We start from the raw sequence: 18,098 nt of genomic DNA, 5'->3' as shown, positions 1-18,098 counted from the left end.
GTAAATCTGCTCACAATGAAGAACACAACGCTCTTCATACGTCTACTTACAAGGCGTCCACTTCCATCTACTAGATAAGGCATTAGGACACTTCTTCTTCAGGCTTRCTCAGCCTACCAGTTCAGAGGCAGTTCTCTGTTAAAGCAAACAAACGGTACACTATTAGGACGGTTAAACAGAGACTCAGAGAATCAGTCAGGTGTCAGGACAGCAGAAACAAAAAAAGCTCATATTCATGAGGAATGAAAGATGGAGAGAGAGAGGGAGCGGAAGGAGCGAGAGAGAATGGCAGACAGAGGGTGATGGCTATCAATCATTCTGTCAGAGTGTGCTGGGCCTGGCTGTGAAGCTACCAATCCCTCAGCCCTGTCTGACTGTACCCCCTCCTCTTCCTTCATACCCCCCACTCACTTTCACGCACTCACGCACACAAGTGGTAAGGTAAGCTTAATATCCATATTACCATATCAGGTGTGTTTTAGCTGGAACATGTTTGTGTGTGTCTGGAAGTTGCTTTGGGGCTTCTGTATCCTACCTGGACAATAATCTGGGAGAAAAACATGTGAGTTGTAACATATATTAGAGAAAACATGTTTGTTAGCGGTAGGGTAACGTGTTGAGGCCTAAGGTTTACTGTAACCTTGGTGTGGGATTGGGCTGCTGGTTATTCAGACACACAGCTCACAGCTCTAGCAGGGAGACAACAGCAGTAAACACCTAGCTATAGCCTCTGATGACTGGAGAGAGTGTGTGTGTGTGAGAGAGAGGACAAAACAGAGATAGTAAAAGAGAGTGAAAGAAAGAGTAAAGGCTTCAGCATGCTTCRATTTGGCTGGTGCTTAGCCCGAACTTGGCTAGGTGAACCGGAGGGGCGCGCTCACATACTCCCTTAAAAGACCATCGCTTGAAAAAGCGGCAATAGTACTGTTTGTCCATCTTAAGACCCGTAGCCACTTCCTCAAAATGCTCATAATTAATGTTGACATTTTTTGCAGAGACCAAAGCAAACATAAACGTCACAAAATGTCACCATTGTATATGTAACGTAAACTCACCCCATTCCGTACAAATGTGCGTAACCGCGACATTCAAACGAGGCTACAAAGAAAACRAATGGGACTGTAGCGACTGTGTTGACTTCAAAATCGGGGGTGTGAACTAGGTTTCTATTCAAGCGTTGATCGACATGGTAATGCCTCTATAGTATTGGAGAAAAGTTGAAAAAACTGACCCTCCGTTACATCTTGACGTGTCATGTCGTAARGTACAGCACGCATAAAGCAACTATTTCTGTCTTACAATCTCTCTCCACCAGGTGTAGCACTTCTCTCATCGTTTAAAAACAAGAKATGGACAGTGATGGGGGTAAGGGGGGATACCTAGTCATTTTTTTCGGCATCATTGCATGTGATCATCATTCTCAAAGCCGCTGTTTACTTCTAAGATCACTTTAGCACCACCCTAAAAACCCGATTTCAAATTCGACACAAACTTTCAAATAGGTATGTAATGACACATTATATAAACTCTTTATAGTGTTTTATTTACATTTTAGAGGCGATAAGGTGATAAGTTGGACAGATCGAGTGAAAAAAGCCATTTTCCCACACGGCATCTGTCCTTCTCACTATCATGCATTAGTTTCGCTTCCCCACCCGCCATTTTTAAAAAGACCCGACGGGGCTCATTGCCTGCTTGAATTATGCAGAAACGYGCAGTGTTTAGGTCATGTAATTGATTTTGTTGGAAAGGGGAGAAATTGTGCTTTACAARGGTATTGACATTACAGTTGATCTGGAAGTATTACATTTTTGGGGCGCTAAAATAAGGGCAATTGTACGGACCAAGGCGATGTACAAGTTTACGTGAGTTTACGTTACAAATTGTTCCGAACAGTTTCGAGTGAGAAGCAAGCGGACGCCTTAAAAGAGAGTGAGAGAGACATAGCTTTACGGTGTAAGTCACAAAACGTGTCAGGGTGAGTTAGAGAGAGATTAGGACAGTGCGTTACTGGCCACTCACTTAATCTCCGTATCTCTTCTTCTCTCACTTTCTCCGCCTCTGTTTTCATCCCCTTGATAGGCACACATGTAAATATTGAGTTTCACCACTTCAAGGAGGTATTTCTCTTTCTTTCACACTCACCTACAGTATCTCTAATAAATCTCTCKTTTTCTATCTTTCTCACACTGTCTATATGGGACCGCTCATTTCCCCTCTCACAGGGCCCTCCCTTTTTTCTAACCAATCAGGGTCAAGGATGGAGAAAAAAATTCACGTAATTTCTTTACTCGATATCCATCTATCTACAATATCCACCTGTCAGTCCACTTTCAATCAGTTGATASGGCATTCATCAGGTCTGATAAAAGTGTTTGTATAACACATTTCTAATAGCATTTTATATTATTATATATTGCTATATTTTATTTTAATATTGACATTTCTAAAGTGTTGTTGGGACATTAGCTCTAGGATAATGTCATTCAATGGGCTATTGTCATCATCACCCTGGTGAAATCTGGGTTTGTTTTCAGTGGTAGAGAAGAGGATTCGAAACACAGAGTTGGATTTAGCTAACGGTAGAAGCTCAGCTACAGCCGATGCCAGCACCAAGAGGGCAGATTGCTATATTGTAAATACTTCGCCAATATGGCCTATTTATTGCCTTTACCTCCCTAATCTTACCTCATTTGCACACTGTACATAGATTTTTCTATTGTGTTATTGACTGTACATTTGTTTATTCCACGTGTAACTCTGTGTTGTTGTTTGTGTCACACTGCTTTGCATTATCTTGGCCATGTCGCAGTTGTAAATGAGAACTTGTTCTCAACTAGCCTACCTGGTTAAATGAAGGTGAAATTTAAAAAAATAAAAAGATGACAAATACAGTGGCTAGCGAGCTGAGTAAGTTATTTACTCACATTGATTGAGACAGGTGTCTGTTATCATGTCCAGTGCTTCATTTGTAAATCGGGAGATCCTGGAACACCATAGTGAGAGGGGGAGGGGTTATCCGGCAGGCTCTGAGGTACCGGAACACYTTGAGAAAAAAAGTGTCAAACACTACGTAGCAGCCAAGTAGCCTACTATTTATGGTGGTGAAACGGACAGCACTTTCCAAGGTGCTAATTAATTTTAATTATTTTAGACGTCACTGCAGTATGTCCACAAACTTGAGAATACCTGCAGGGCTTACACAAGTCWGAATTTCTTATAGCCTAATTTTCTAGACATCAATGTACAGCAAAATGTTTAGACGACACTGCAGAACACCCGCCATATGCACATATACTCAGCTGTGGGGCTTACAYGACCCCAATTTCATATCATTTTCAAGACATCAATGTAGCAGTAGAACAAATAAAATAAATCAAATGTAGGCTACAGCAGYACACACATATGAGAATATATAGGCATCCTGCCTATGTGATAATATGAGGCGTATATTCAGGTTACAAACTTGTTCTGTGCTGTGAAGGTAAAGTGAAAAAAAATGTCCTACCTTAGTTTTCAAAACCTCCCACAATGACTCTCCCCATGTCAAGTCCATTTAACTCCTGAGAGTCAACTTCAAATTGAAATCAAATGTTATTGGTCACATACACATGGTTAGCAGATGTTAATGCTAGGGTTTCGAAATGCTTGTGCTTCTAGTTCCAACAGTGCAAATCAAATCAAAGTTTATTTGTCACGTGCGCCGAATACAACAGGTGTAGGTAGACCTTACAGTGAAATGCTTACTTACAGGCTCTGACCAATAGTTCAAAAAAGGTATTAGGTGAACAATAGGTAAGTAAAGAAATAAAACAACAGTAGAAAGACAGGCTATATACAGCCCACTACTGTTGTGTCATCTGCAAACTTGACGATTGAGTTGGAGGCGTGCATGGCCACGCAGTCGTGGGTGAACAGGGAGTACAGGAGGGGGCTGAGCACGCACCCTTGTGGGGCCCCAGTGTTGAGGGTCAGCGAAGTGGAGATGTTGTTTCCCACCTTCACCACCTGGGGGCGGCCCGTCAGAGTCCAGGACCCAATTGCACAGGGCGGGGTTGAGACCCATGGCCTCCCGCTTGATGATGAGCTTGGAGGGTACTATGGMTTTGAATGCTGAGCTGTAGTCAATGAACAGCATTCTTACATAGGTATTCCTTTTGTCCAGATGGGATAGGGCAGGGTGATGGCGATTGCTCATAGCCATGAGCGGGCATGTGGCTGTGATGTTTATCCTCCTTTTATGGCTGTTCTGAAGACTCTGGCTGTAGTGTCATTAKWTTTTTTTTTTTTTTTTMMMMTWAKCRMYKRTMSRMSCKKCKAAWMSSSCRTWGMTRKYYKKWMMTTWAAYYKCRTTTTTTCTGAGGGCTCTTTGTTTTTACATCTGATGCATTGATGTTAATCTGCTGTACATTCCACCCACTCTTTTGCTCGTTTATTTCCTCATTTCTAGACCCAAGCTCCCTACCTTTTTGCATGTTGTACAGCCCAACTTTGAATTATGCATGACCAGCCAGGGGTTATACGTTTGCTTGCAAATTGCACCTGCTCCGWGCACTTCATCGGTGGATGCACTGCCCCCCTCCCCCCAGGTCTCCCACTGAGTCTGACTCGCTAGTAGGCCTACTAGCTAGTGGAGCTGCCGGTGGTGATGCTGAACCGGTGGGATTAGCATCGCCATTAGGAACAGTTTGCCGTTCACTCCTCTCCTCCAGCACTGACATTTCTTTGGCTCGTTCTGGGTTGGATTCACCATCTTTCTCTGGATTTTTTGGACTTGAAAAATGRCAAASTCAATTGCCTTTTCTTATCCATTTTTTATTTGGCTTTCCCATGATTCAAATTCAGTTGGTAAAGCTGTCAACCGATTGGGACCTACGTGTTTAGAGAAAGACTTTTGTATTGTTTAGGGACGATGAGGGACATTGGGAGCTGCTTTTGAGAGGAAAGATTAGTCATCAAAGGGAATGGGCTGGGGGGCTACAGAAGGTGTGAAAATTCTTAAGGGGGCAGTTCTTACACAGTATGTGTTGTTGTGTATGGGAGATTGAGTAGAAATGGCACCTTTCAATCGTTCCCTTACAAAACAATACATTTACTGTCTCTAAGTGTAACRGATGTGAKATSGCTAGCTAGTTAGCGGTGGTGCGCGCTAATAGCGTTTCAATCGGTGACGTCACTCGCTCTGAGACCGTGAAGTAGTTGTTCCCCTTGCTCTGCAAGGGCCGCGGCTTTTGTGGCGCGATGGGTAACGGTGCTTCGAGGGTGACTGTTGTCTATGTGTTGAGAGGGTCCCTGGTTCGAGCCCAGGTAGGGGCGAGGAGAGGGACGGAACTATACTGTTCCATAAGCACAACCAAAACCCCCTCCCTCATCTCAAAGACCTATCTGTAATCCCCCCATTGACTTTGACAGATCATTCTTGTCAATAGTAGCAGGGGATTTTTGTAGACGTGTGTTTGTATTGTGTTTTGAGAATCTGCAGAGAAAAATAATGAGGTGGTTGTGTCATTACTGTTGTAGTCTTGATTTTATACCTTTTGTCCCCCCTTTTGTCCCACAATCTTGTTGTGCTCCATAATCACAAGGGTTGTCCTCTTCCTCATGCTCGTGTACCCAAAATGCCGCCGCTTTGGGGTATTTTTCAGCAMGGGCTGTGGAAGCACTCCAGATAACCTGAGATTTACAAAAAGAAAAGGTCAAAAGATAAAAGGGGTAGACTAAATTGATTTCATGTTCTGGAAGGTTCTCTGTGGTCCTCAGGCTACATCTAACCACCTGTAACCKCATAACASATACAAACAGTACCCAATTCATGTTTATGCCATGCTTACTGTAAATTGAGCTATCTTAGCCGTCAGCTTGTAAATATTTTTCCCAATTTACCTCCACCTTGTGCAGAGCTTGGGGTTGGAAACACATGCTGGTGGAATCAGATTATGTACCACCTACAACAAAACACTCAACAATACACAATTGAACCACCCCACTAGTTGTATTGATCTCTATTAGACTGGCTAGCTTAGCACACCTAACATGGACATTTTAATATTGTTAGCTTGCTGTTAGCGCCACTAAATTGGCAGCAAGATTGCTAGCCAGCTGAGCACCTACTAATCAACCTTATACAATTTATACACATTCATAACTCCTACCAACACACAGAGAGTGAGTTAGATATATTGACAATTCAGTTTTTTTCCCAGACAAGGGTGGAATAGATGGCTACCAGATGAAGTTACTCTTATTTGCTAATGTTAGCTAGCTTATGTTAGCTAACATTAGTAAAAGATAGAACGAACAGACAAACATGTTTATTCTGCTGAAGGTAGCTACCAGTCTAGTAGTGACTACCATGGCATAGGTAAAATTAATTCACAGTGATGCGTACCTCTAATCGAGAATCTTCCATTTTGTTGTGAAGGGAGAAAACGATGGTATCGCATCACTTCTCAGCTGTCGTCTAAATGGATTCCCCATCCGTTCAGCCAGAAAATCACTCTGATAATCTTTGGTCACCGTAAGCATCATTCTTGATTGCCGCAAACCACTGGCAGCATCCGGGTAAATCTCTGGTAGGTAGAACGGTGAAAGATAACTCATTTAGGCGCTTGTTTGTAATTAGCACAGCCAGACAGAACACCATACGGGCATAATGACAAACGTTAGTGAAAAACAAACGTTAAAAAAAATGCTTAGAGAAGTTCTGAGATTACAGTGTGTTGGTCGTTTGAAGTTAACAACGCCATGAACCAAGTTTCTGGGCACTCTCACATGGTTAATGAACTGGTACAAAAAATGATACTTGATTCAAGAGTTTTTCAATTTAAATTATTATATGAACTTCTTGCACCCAACAGAATGCTATATATATGGGGCATACAACAATCTCAGCTCTGTAGATGTTGCTGTGAAGAGACAGAATCAATAGATCATGTATTCTGATATTCCCCTATGTAACTTATCTCTGGTCACAGGTTCAGGAATGGTGTCACGCCCTGGCCATAGAGAGGCTTTTATGCTCTATTTTGGTTAGGCCAGGGTGTGACTAGGGTGGGCAGTCTAGTTTCGCAACGAGGGTGCCCAGTCCGGGGCCCGCAACGAGGGTGCCCAGTCCGGGGCCCGCTACGAGGGTCCCCAATCCCGCTACGAGGGTGCCCAGTCCGTGGCCTGCTACGAGGGTCCCCAGTCCGCTACGAGGGTCCCCAGTCCGCTACGAGGGTCCCCAGTCCGGGGTCGGCGGCGAGGGTCCCCGCACCAGAGACGCCACCAAAGTGGGAGGAGCCAGAGGCGGAGGGGGGTCTACGTCCGGCACCAGAGCCGCCGCCGTAAAGGAAGCCCACCCGGACCCTCCCCTTTAGAGTCAGGTTTTGCGGCCAAAGTCCGCACCTTTGGAGGGGACTTTGTCACGCCCTGGCCATAGAGAGGCTTTTATTCTCTCTTTTGGTTAGGCCAGGGTGTGACTAGGGTGGGCATTCTAGTTTCTTTATTTCTATGTTTTCTATTTCTTTGTGTTTGGCCGGGTGTGGTTCTCAATCAGAGGCAGCTGTCTATCGTTGTCTCTGATTGAGAATCATACTTAGGTAGCCTTTTTCCCACCTGGGTTTGTGGGTAGTTGTTTTCTGTTTAGTTACCTTACAGAACTGTTAGTTTGTCTCATTGTTATTTTTGTTCAAGTGTTCTAATTTATTAACATATTATGAACACGTACCACGCTGCGCTTTGGTCCACTCCTTCTTCATCAGACGAGCGTTACAAATGGTTAAAGAAATCACAACATGCACTTAAAATTAACCTTACAAATAGCAGTGTTGGGTGATCTGGAAAGCCATAGTCAGTCAATAAATAATACAATAATACTCGTAGGAAAGGTTTTCATCTTTAGCTCACAATCTGTGGATCCGATTAGAAAGATAAAAGAATTATGTAAAACATCACAGCACAATTGAAAAATATATGACACATGGAAACCAAACGAGGGTGGTCTATGGTGATAGGTGGGATGGGCTGATAGTGGCTGAGGGGTGGGATTAAAGAGCTCATGTTTGGTAATATATTATTGTTATGTGACTGCTTTATATAAAAGTACCATGTATGCAAAATGTATATGTAAAATGTATGTATATGTAGCAGAAAAGCTGGAGAAAGAAAATAAATAATAATAAATAATAATATATAAAGAAAAAAAGAATAATAAATAAATAAAAATATTAAAAATAAAAATGTTTGTGGGCTCACCCAAGGGTGTGTATCAGGGTGGTATCAGGATTTGCTATGAATGCCGGACTTAGTGGTTCACTATGAGCAGACGAATACACAGGGACACTTCCTGATTCTACCAGTGAAATGAAAATGTACTAGTTGTAGCTTGTAGCTTGTGGTTTGGATAATGTTGATGTTTATGATAAAACATAATGTTGTTAATAGAGTAATGACTATATGCCGTGGCAGAGCCAGGGTGAAACTCCCCTTTAACTTAAGCATTTTAATTCTTAAACATGATCACTTTATAGTGATTTATAGTCACTTTTAATCGGCAAGTGCTCGAATGGAAGAATAGCCTATTGGAGACGTAAACAGAAGTTTGGCACCAAAACCAGATGAATGGTCGTTTGACCACAAACTGATACATTTCCTATATTTTCATGATCAACGATAAAATGACTGGCTAACATTGCTTCAATTACAAAATGTATTTTCAATAAACAGTTTTACTCAATAATTTTATTTGTTGTTGCTAGAATTATTAGAGCATTAAGAATAGATTCGTGACACCCTCAGTCGAATGTAGCACACAGCTGTAGGCAGGACAGATGTAGCCAGGACAGCTGTAGGCAGGACAGCTGTAGGCAGGACAGATGTAGCCAGGACAGATGTAGCCAGGACAGATGTAGCCAGGACAGATGTAGCCAGGACAGATGTAGCCTAACAATGAAAAGAAAAAAGAAAGAAAAGAATAACCAATCACTGTTAGACGTTGGTCTCACAAAGAGATAGAAACAGAGAAATATAACGAGAGACAGAGACACTGTATCTCTTAACACACTCCTCCCCACCACTCCTTCCGGAGGCGAAAGAGAGGAGTTGGCGGAGGCCTATCGACTCCTTGGTTAGTAAGAGGAAAAAAGGAGGTGGCATTTGACTCTCCTCTTGTGTGTGAGTGTATGAGTGTGTGTGACAGACACTGAGACCAAAGAGATCATTTCTTCTTCAGAGAAGCTCTGAATATCATGAGATGGGAGACAAGGAGGAATATGAGTGTGTGTGTTCTGTGAATCTGTGTTGTTTGTGACTCCAACCTGAACCAAGCGGACATGGATTTGACTTTGTCAGTCAAGGAGCCTGCTGCAATCCTCCCTGCAGCTGTGTAACGAAATAATTTTAACGAGTAAGCTATCAAACTGTTTTAATGGGGGAGAGAGAGGGAGGAGAGATGAAGAGGGAGATGGTGAGAGAGAGAGGTGGAGAAGATGGAGAGAGAGACAGATCTAACCTCTTGCCAAATTTATGACCATTAGAGACACATATTTCCCTCAGATTACACAGACACAAAGAATTTGAAAAGAAATCCAATTTTGATAAACTCCCATATTTATTGTGTGAAATACCACAGTGTGCAATCACAGCATTTGTGACCTGTTGCCACAAGAAAAGGGCAACCAGTGAAGAACAAACACCATTGTAAATACAACCCATATTTATTTATTTTCCCTTTTGTACTTTAACTATTTGCACATTGCTACAAAACTGTATATAGACATAATATGACATTTGAAATGTCTTTATTCTTTTGGAACTTGTGTAATGCTACATTTTTATTGTTTATTTCACTTTTGTTTATTAATTTCACTTGCTATGGCAATGTAAACATATGTTTCCCATGCCAATAAAGCTCCTTGAATTGAATTGAGATTCTCACGGTTGTTATCTAAGACATGGCTTTCTGCGTTCCTTCCCTTCCTCTCTCTGTGTTTGGCAGAGCACCATGCTGTGTCTGCTAGATGGAGCACCACCCTCCCTGCTTCTCATAACTGTTTAATTAGCAARGTGAATTCAAGAAAAACAAGAGGATAGAATAGCCTGAATGCTTACAGAGTCCCGGTGTATGCTGTCTTACACCATACTGACATTTGTTTAACATGTTTCATTAGATTACCACATCCCACCCTGTAAGTCATTTAACAAGGCATTCATTCCTCTGCTAGAGCTTGGAGTGTGAGAGGGTACGTCTCAAATGGCTCCCTATTCCCTGTGTAGTGCACTACTTTTGATCAGGGCCTAAATAGAATAGGGTGCAATTTGGAACATTTTTAGTCTGTCATCATTAAATGTATTAGTTTAGGTGCGTGATTATAATCCCCTCTTCATATATCTTGACTTACTTGACTTAAACCACTTCGGGAGCATTAGGGCATCCACCATGGGCTCTCCACCTCACTCTCTTCCGTGCGAGGGCTTTTGCTTCTAGCCGGAGCCCCGCTTGACTCAGTTCTTGAAGAGTGGAGCGTCTCCAGTTGTTTTTTGGCGTTCCCTGCTTTCTTTTTCCTTGAGGGTTGTAGTCCAGCGCTGGTCTTGTTATGTTTAATGTGTCTTTTCTGAGTGGATGTTCAATCCATCTCTTGATTGCATTGCGTATGGGCTCCTGTTGAATTTTCTTCCACGAGTCATGGTTGGATATTTTGCTTGGCAACCATATCCAGAATGTGACACAGGGAGTTGTTGATAAAGACTTGTAGTTTATTGGTTAGGGATTGGGTGTTTTTCCATAGAGAACATATTCGACATGTTGTGTTGAAGATGCAGCTCTTGGTGTTTGTGGAGAGCTGTGATGAGAGCCATAGGAGGTGGAGTGTCCTGAAGGCATGGCTCTACATCCTTGTCAGATCCCCCGTCAGTGCTGATGTTGCTTCCAAGATAGACGTTTTCAATCGTTTCCACGTCTATGCTGAGTTTTGGGGATTTGGTGTTTTTTGTTGTCAGTGTCTGGGTCTTTACCACATTTATTTTGAGGCCAAGTTGTCTGCTGTTTTCTTATAGTCAATCTTATAGTCAATCAAGAGACCAGAGCCAGGTCATCTGCTAATCTCAGGTCCTCCAGTTGAGTGAATGGGCTCCACTGGCTCCCTGTTTTTTGATGTGCTGTGGTTCTCGTCATGGTCCAGTCGATGGCTATTAGAAAAGCAAAGGGAGATGATAAGCAGCCTTGGCGTACTCCAGTTTTGATGTGACATTTTCGGTTGGGGGTGAGTTGGCCTGTCAACACTTCATACATACTCCTGATCAGATTCACATAGATTCACATTCACAGATTCACATTCACATTTCGGAGTCTCTTTTTGAGTCCTGCATCCTATCCAATATGATCCGACAGAGGTTTTTGCTGGGGATTGAGAGGAGCGGGATTCCGCTCCAGTTTTTGCACTCACTGAGGTTGTTTTTCTTGGGGACTGTGACAATCAAACCTGGTCTTCTGTTGCTTCCACGATGTCTGGGGTTAAGTCAGGTGGAGGCCTGTTTAGGATTTCCTCGACGTGTACAGTCCAGCGCTCCAGTTGTTGGGATTATTTGGTAAGAAGGGTTCCCAGTTCGTCTCTGATGGGGTGGCTTCGGATCCTGTTCTTCCCAGCCCGCTATCTGGTGATCTTGGAGTTGTGTTGTTTGGCTACCACCTCCACCTTGCTAGCATGTTGTTCAGTGTGTGCTTTCTTGTCCCTCTAGCACCTCTTTTTGACCACCCTATCTCCATCTTGGTGTTCCTGCCACAGACTTTATCTCATGGAGTCATCGATTTCCCAGTTGAGTTTGAGTTCGGTCTCCCTCATTTCTTTCCCAGGTGTCATCTGTGATCCAGTATTTTCTCCTATCTTCCCTGTGGCCTTCTTCACAAGTGCTTGTGATGGCGTTCTTGCATCTTGACCACTTGTCATCTGTGTTTTCTCCCTCGGCCAATGCTTGAAATCTGTGTCGTAGAGATATTCCCCATTCCTGGCGTATCTGGCTATGTTGTAGTTTTCTGGTCTCAAATCGCCTCTGCACCCTACTGTCCACCTTCCTCTTTACTGCCAACTTCATCCTGATTCTTCCTACCAGGAGGTGATGGTCTGAGGCCATGTCAGCCCCTCTTTTGACTCTGACATCCAGGAACACTCTCCTCCATTTTCTGGTTATTGTTATGTGATCAACCTGGTTTTCTGTTCGGTGGTCCACGGATACCCATGTGGCATTGTTGGTGGGTTTGTGTGGGAAGAGACTTCCTCCGACTGCCAGCTCGTTGAGAGAGCAGACCATTCTCGATCATCTGTCCTCGACTCTCTCTCCCCATTGTGCCTCTCCAGTTGTCGTTGTCCTTTCCAATCTTGGCATTTGTGTCCCTCAGTAGAATTTGGATGTCTCTCTTGGGTACTTTTGGAATAACTGTCTGTAGCTGTTGATAGAAGGCGTCTTTCTCTGCAAAGTCAGATGAGTTGGTTGCAGCATAGCAGTGTATGATTGTAATGGTCCGCCCTTTACGTGTAAATCTGGCTATGTCTGGCTATCTGGCTCCCACTCAATGAGGCTCTTTGCTGCATCTTTTGACAGAAGTAGTCCAACTCCATGTGTGTGTTGGTTTTTTTCTTCATTTGCATTTCCAGAGTAAAGGAAGGTTTCACCCGTAGTGGTTGTTATTTTCCCGAAAGTGTTCCATCTGCTTTCACAGACTCAGGTGCTCAAGTTGTATCTTCTCATCTCTCTGGCTAGTTGTGACAGCTTCCCTGACTGGTGTACTGGTCTGACGTTCCAGCATCCAATTCTCACTCTTCACTTGAGCTGTAGTACACTCTTCCTCCCCTTGGCTTTCAGGTGAGTTTGGTTCACGGGATTCATTGGCACCCTTCTAGGCTAGTCTGTTCATCCCAGGTTTTGGAGAGGTTGAGTGTCCGTGGTTTCGGTTTCTATAATAAGTTTTAAAACAATTTCCAATTGGCTCATTCTCCCCTGTAACTATTCCCCAGGTCATTGCTGTAACTGAATGTGTCTCAGTCAACTTACCTGGTAAAATAAGGGTTAAATAAAAAGAAGAGTAGCAAGGCAGCTGTGTTCACTGTTCTCTGCAGTGGTCGTAGATCATTTTCCTTTAAGGCTCCATGATCTAGAGGCAGACTGTCCTTCATCTGAACCCTCGCCCTAGAAGAAAAGTAGTTTGTTAGACCCAGTGGTGGAAAAAGTACTTTATTAAAAGTAAAGATACCTTAATAGAAAATGACTCAAGCAAAAGTGAAAGTCACCCAGTAAAATACTACTTGAGTAAAACTCTAAAAATATTTGGTTTTAAATATACTTAAGTATCAAAAGTAAATGGAGTTGCTAAAATATACTTAAGTATCAAAAGTATAAATCATTTCAAATTCCTTATGACTTTGACAATTGTTCTGTCAAAATGTAACGAGTACTTTTGGGTGTCAGGGAAAATGTATGGAGTAAAAAGTACATTATTTCCTCAAGGAATGTAGTGAAGTAAAAGTTGGCAAAAATATAAATAGGAAAGTACACATACAAAAAAACGACTTAAGTAGTACTTTATATAAATTTTACTTAGGTGCTTTACACCACGAGTTAGACCTGCCCTGCCGGGAGTTACCTCCCACCGGCATAGCACTAAGGGGTCATTAAGGTACAAAAGCCCCCCCACCACGACAAGGTGACAGTCCCAGAGGAATGTCATCTTAATATATCAGAGAGGAATAAAACATGAGAGAGGGTGAGTGGAAGGGGGGATGTTTCTGCAAAGCTGCATATTATGCGGGAGACATGCAATGACGCAATGATGTGCATTATGGACAAATATGGATGTGCAGTATGTAGATTACATAATCTCAACATCTTTTCAGAACCCGTAGGGCTGTGCCTTATACAGCAGGTGCTGAATTGCTAATAGTTATATCAATACACACGTTGTATGTATTGATGTGAGTATGGATAGCCCTTTTAACCACTGTTATCAAAGGCTGTGTGCAACATGGGTGCTGTAAAGAAGGTGTGTATATACAGGTGTATGGATATGAAGTATGGGTGTATAGATATAGTATATAGATGCATAGATAGATGTTTAAGTACGCGGCTGTATGAAGAAGTGGGTAAGTGTCAGTGTGCTGCGATGGTCGGGTTTCTCTCCCCCTCTCTGGCCGTGTCTAGACTTGACACTTCATGCAGCTTTAGTATTCTGATCATGGAGTTCTGATCATGGAGTCCTGAACTCGTCATGAACCTACATTTAAATGTGTCCACAGTGTGTCCGGATTCCCTTTTCCCGCGCTATATTCAAATGCCACTATGCATTCTACAAACGGTGGAATAGGCTAAATATGATAACGCAACAGCAACCGATGGCAGTAGCTAACTACTGTAGCTAACTAGCCGGCTAACCTCTGTAGCTAGCAAGCAACGCTAAAGGGATTGAAAATAGATCAGCCTAAGTCTAGCCCAATTTTTTATTTTTATTAGCTAGCTGGCTAGCATTTAGGAGTCCAGCAAACACGTTCCTCACATGCTAGGAACGTACTTCCTCCAACGTTATAATGAAGCGGTGCCTCTCGGTCCCAAAACAACATTTTTCTGGAGACTTGTGGGAGGAGCTCTGATGACGTCGCCCACTCTATATGCTTTCGGTAGCCTGATTGTGTCCAGACTGAGGAGAAATCCACACACAACGCATCCCTGATCAGCTCCTGAAGTGGTCAGACAGATCTGAACACAATCAGACCACAAAGCCACTTTTGTGCGTCTAAACCCGTCTTTTCAATGCGATCTTCCTATTCTGATCGCAGAAGTCACATGTTAGTATCAAGTGTAGACACGACCTTTCTCTCTTTCCCCCTCTGAACTCCCAATAGAGTCCTGTCCTGCTATAACCTCATTATGGCCCTAATGGACCTCATCAGCAACACGCTGGGACAGAGACACTCTCATTTCTCTCTCTGTCTCTCTCTCCTTTCTCTCTATTCTTTCTCTCTCTCTCTCGTTCCCTCCCTCTCTTTTCTTTCTTTCTTTCTCTCTCTTACATGCATATGAGACTGTCTGTGCATGTATGTGAGCAGCAGTGCTTGTTTTCCGCAGTCTGCCCTTCCTGGTGTTGGCTGTGCAATGGGGCGAGAGGTGTGAATCCAAAGCCAACATGTACTGTAAGACTACCACTGCTTGCCTCTTATCTATACAGTTGTCTATGAACCAACCCCCAACCCCAACAGTGTGTCTAGGACTGGAGTGTTCTCTTGTGAACTCTGTCTGCACATTTCGGTTATGTATTCATTTCTCTCTCATGTATTGAGGAGAACACATTTAGGCCATGCATCTGTTTAGCCATCGTTCTGAACAAACTCCCTTTTAGGATCAGTTAATGACCAGTGTTGTGGTGCCAGTTGGCCCTAAGACGAACGCAACTGTGATGCCTGTGTGTTTTAATGTCCATTGTCCTTAACTGACCAGTGCTGCAGGTGGTTTAGCCCTCTCCTCTCCTCTCCTCTCCTCTCCCCTGGCCTCAGCTTTAGAGATGGATCTTAATGGGATCAGTGGGACAGAGGGAGGAGAAGAGGCAAGGTGGATGAATGCTGGTCCAGCAAACACATCATCCTAATCGCCACTGACCCCTTCCCACCCAGCCAACTGAGAAACTGTAGAATATACATTTTTATTTACTAACGAACTCTCACTGGTTCCCTTGTTGTTCCCCAGGGTCCCTACAGGGGGAGCACCAGCGCAGACTGTACAAGGAGCTGATGGCCAACTACAACCGTCTGGAGAGACCAGTGATCAACGACTCCTCTCCTCTTCTGGTGGAGCTGGGAATGACTCTGCTGCAGATCATAGACGTGGTGAGGGAGGGACTGTGTTTGTGTGTGTCGGGGTGTGTGTGCGTGTGAGAGGGTGAATGAATTTGTCGGCTAGTTGTGTATGTGTGTGGAGGTGTTTGTTGATTTAACAAGGACTGACACCTTCACTACTGCTTTAACTTCAAACATTGTCTGTTTGAGAGGGTGTGCGTGTGTGTGTGTGTGCGTGTGTGTGTGGTGTGGCGTGCGTGCGTGCGCGTGTGTTGTGTGTTGTGTGTGTGTGTGTGTGTGTGTGTGTGTGTGTGTGTGTGTGTGTGTGTGTGTGTGTGTGTGTGTGTGTGTGTGTGTGTTGTGTGTGGTAGAGGTGACGTACAGTGGCAAGTATGTACTTCTGAGGTTAGGTCCCGTACCTGCAGACGTGTAGAGCTAATGCACTTCTGCTTGTGCCTCCTGTTGTATAAGACCTCCCAGCACACACACACACAACACCACACACACACACACACACACACACACACACACACACACACACACACACACACACACACACACTTCAGTGACCTGTGAAGGGTATGATCATACTTTTATAATAACCATCTAATCACCAGAAATATGTCTACAGTACCTCAGTAGCCTTAACATCTGGTCTACCATGCTGCTTAATGATGCAGAGAGGGTTTGAAAGGCTGGTCATGGCTCACATCAACACCATCATCCCAGACATGTAGGTCAACGGAGTGGAGCTTGTAGTAACCTTTAAAAGGTTGTTAGGGGTGTGTTAGCAGTATTAGGAGTGTGTGTCCTCACTTCCAGATTCTCTTCTCTGTCAAGGGCCCATGGGGCAGTTTTTCCCCTGGATGTCAGTCAGTCATTCAGAGCTGTAGAAAACAACACAAGTGTGTCCGTTAAACTCACAGAGAGAACCAAACTGTTTCTATGTTAAATATGGCTTTTACAATTCCCATTCGTCAGCCAGACTCGGAGGAAAGAGGAAACGGAGAGGAAATATAGCCAGGCAGAGCATGCAGAGTTCCCCTAAGGACTCAGGGGGGGTTTTAGAGTGGCTCTGAAATGGGGTTGGCTTTGGCTCACTCAGCTTTCTCTCTATTCAGAGTTGAGTGAGTGAGTGAGAGAGAAGTGTAGGTGTTTTACTGAAGTCTTGGGCTCCTAGGTTTAAATAGATTGGAAACAATGAGGAAACACAAACAGATGGATACACACACACCCATACTTCAATAATAAGTGCATCGAGGACTTCGTCCCCACAGAGACCGTATATAAACTCAGCAAAAAATGAAACGTCCCTTTTTCAGGACCCTGTCTTTCAAAGCTAATTCGTAAAAATCCAAATAACTTCACAGATCTTCGTTGTGAAGGGTTTAAACACTGTTTCCCATGCTTGTTCAATGAACCATAAACAATTAATGAACATGCACCTGTGGAACGGTCGTTAAAACCTTTCTAGGACACACGTTCTGCTAGCGGAACCCCTCAACAACATTCCGCTGAAAAGGCAGCGCGGGAAATTCTAAAATATTTTTTTGAAATATGTAACTTTCACACATTAACAAGTCCAATAAATATCTTGTTAATCTACCCATCGTGTCCGATTTAAAAACATTTAAAAATAATAATAATAATGCTTTACAGCGAAAACACAACATATGATTATGTTAGATCACCTCCAAGTCCAAAAAACACACAGCCATTTTCCCAGCCAAAGATAGGAGTCACAAAAAGCAGAAATAGAGATAAAATTAATCACTAACCTTTGATGATCCTCATCAGATGACACTCATAGGACATCATGTTACACAATACATGTATGTTTTGTTCGATAATGTGCATATTTATATCCAAAAATCTCAGTTTACATTGGTGCCATGTTCAGAAATGCCTCCAAAATATCCGGAGAAATTGCAGAGAGCCACATCAAATAATAGAAATACTCATCATAAACTTTGATGAAAGATACATGTTTTACATAGAATTAAAGATACACTTGTTCTTAATGCAACCGCTATGTCAGATTTCAAAAAAACTTTACGGAAAAAGCAAACCATGCAATAATCTGAGACGGTGCTCAGATAGAAACAACATTTCTCCGCCATGTTGGAGTCAACAGAAATACGAAATTACATTATAAATATTCCCTTACCTTTGATGATCTTCATCAGAATGCACTCCCAGGAATCCAAGTTCCACAATAAATTGTTGTTTTGTTCGATAATGTCCATTACTTATGTCCAAGTAGCTATTTTTGTTAGCACGTTTAGTACACATATCCAAATGCTC

General features: G+C 43.0%; 1 protein-coding gene across 1 annotated transcript in view; it reads left to right on the top strand.

The window, feature by feature from the left end:
- The window catches only part of chrna8 (cholinergic receptor, nicotinic, alpha 8), a 60,229-nt gene that overhangs the window by 5,660 nt on the left and 36,471 nt on the right, over positions 1 to 18,098 (top strand). Inside the window, exon 2 of the mRNA XM_070444207.1 lies at positions 15,706 to 15,845. Within this exon, the coding sequence (XP_070300308.1) occupies positions 15,706 to 15,845 (140 nt within the window). The remainder of the gene's footprint in view (positions 1 to 15,705; positions 15,846 to 18,098) is intronic.

This window comes from Salvelinus sp. IW2-2015, linkage group LG6.2, assembly GCF_002910315.2.
Source record: "Salvelinus sp. IW2-2015 linkage group LG6.2, ASM291031v2, whole genome shotgun sequence".
Classification (NCBI taxonomy): domain Eukaryota; kingdom Metazoa; phylum Chordata; class Actinopteri; order Salmoniformes; family Salmonidae; genus Salvelinus; species Salvelinus sp. IW2-2015.
The sequence above is the reverse complement of the archived record's forward strand: the minus strand, read 5'-3'. Positions and strand labels throughout refer to the sequence as shown.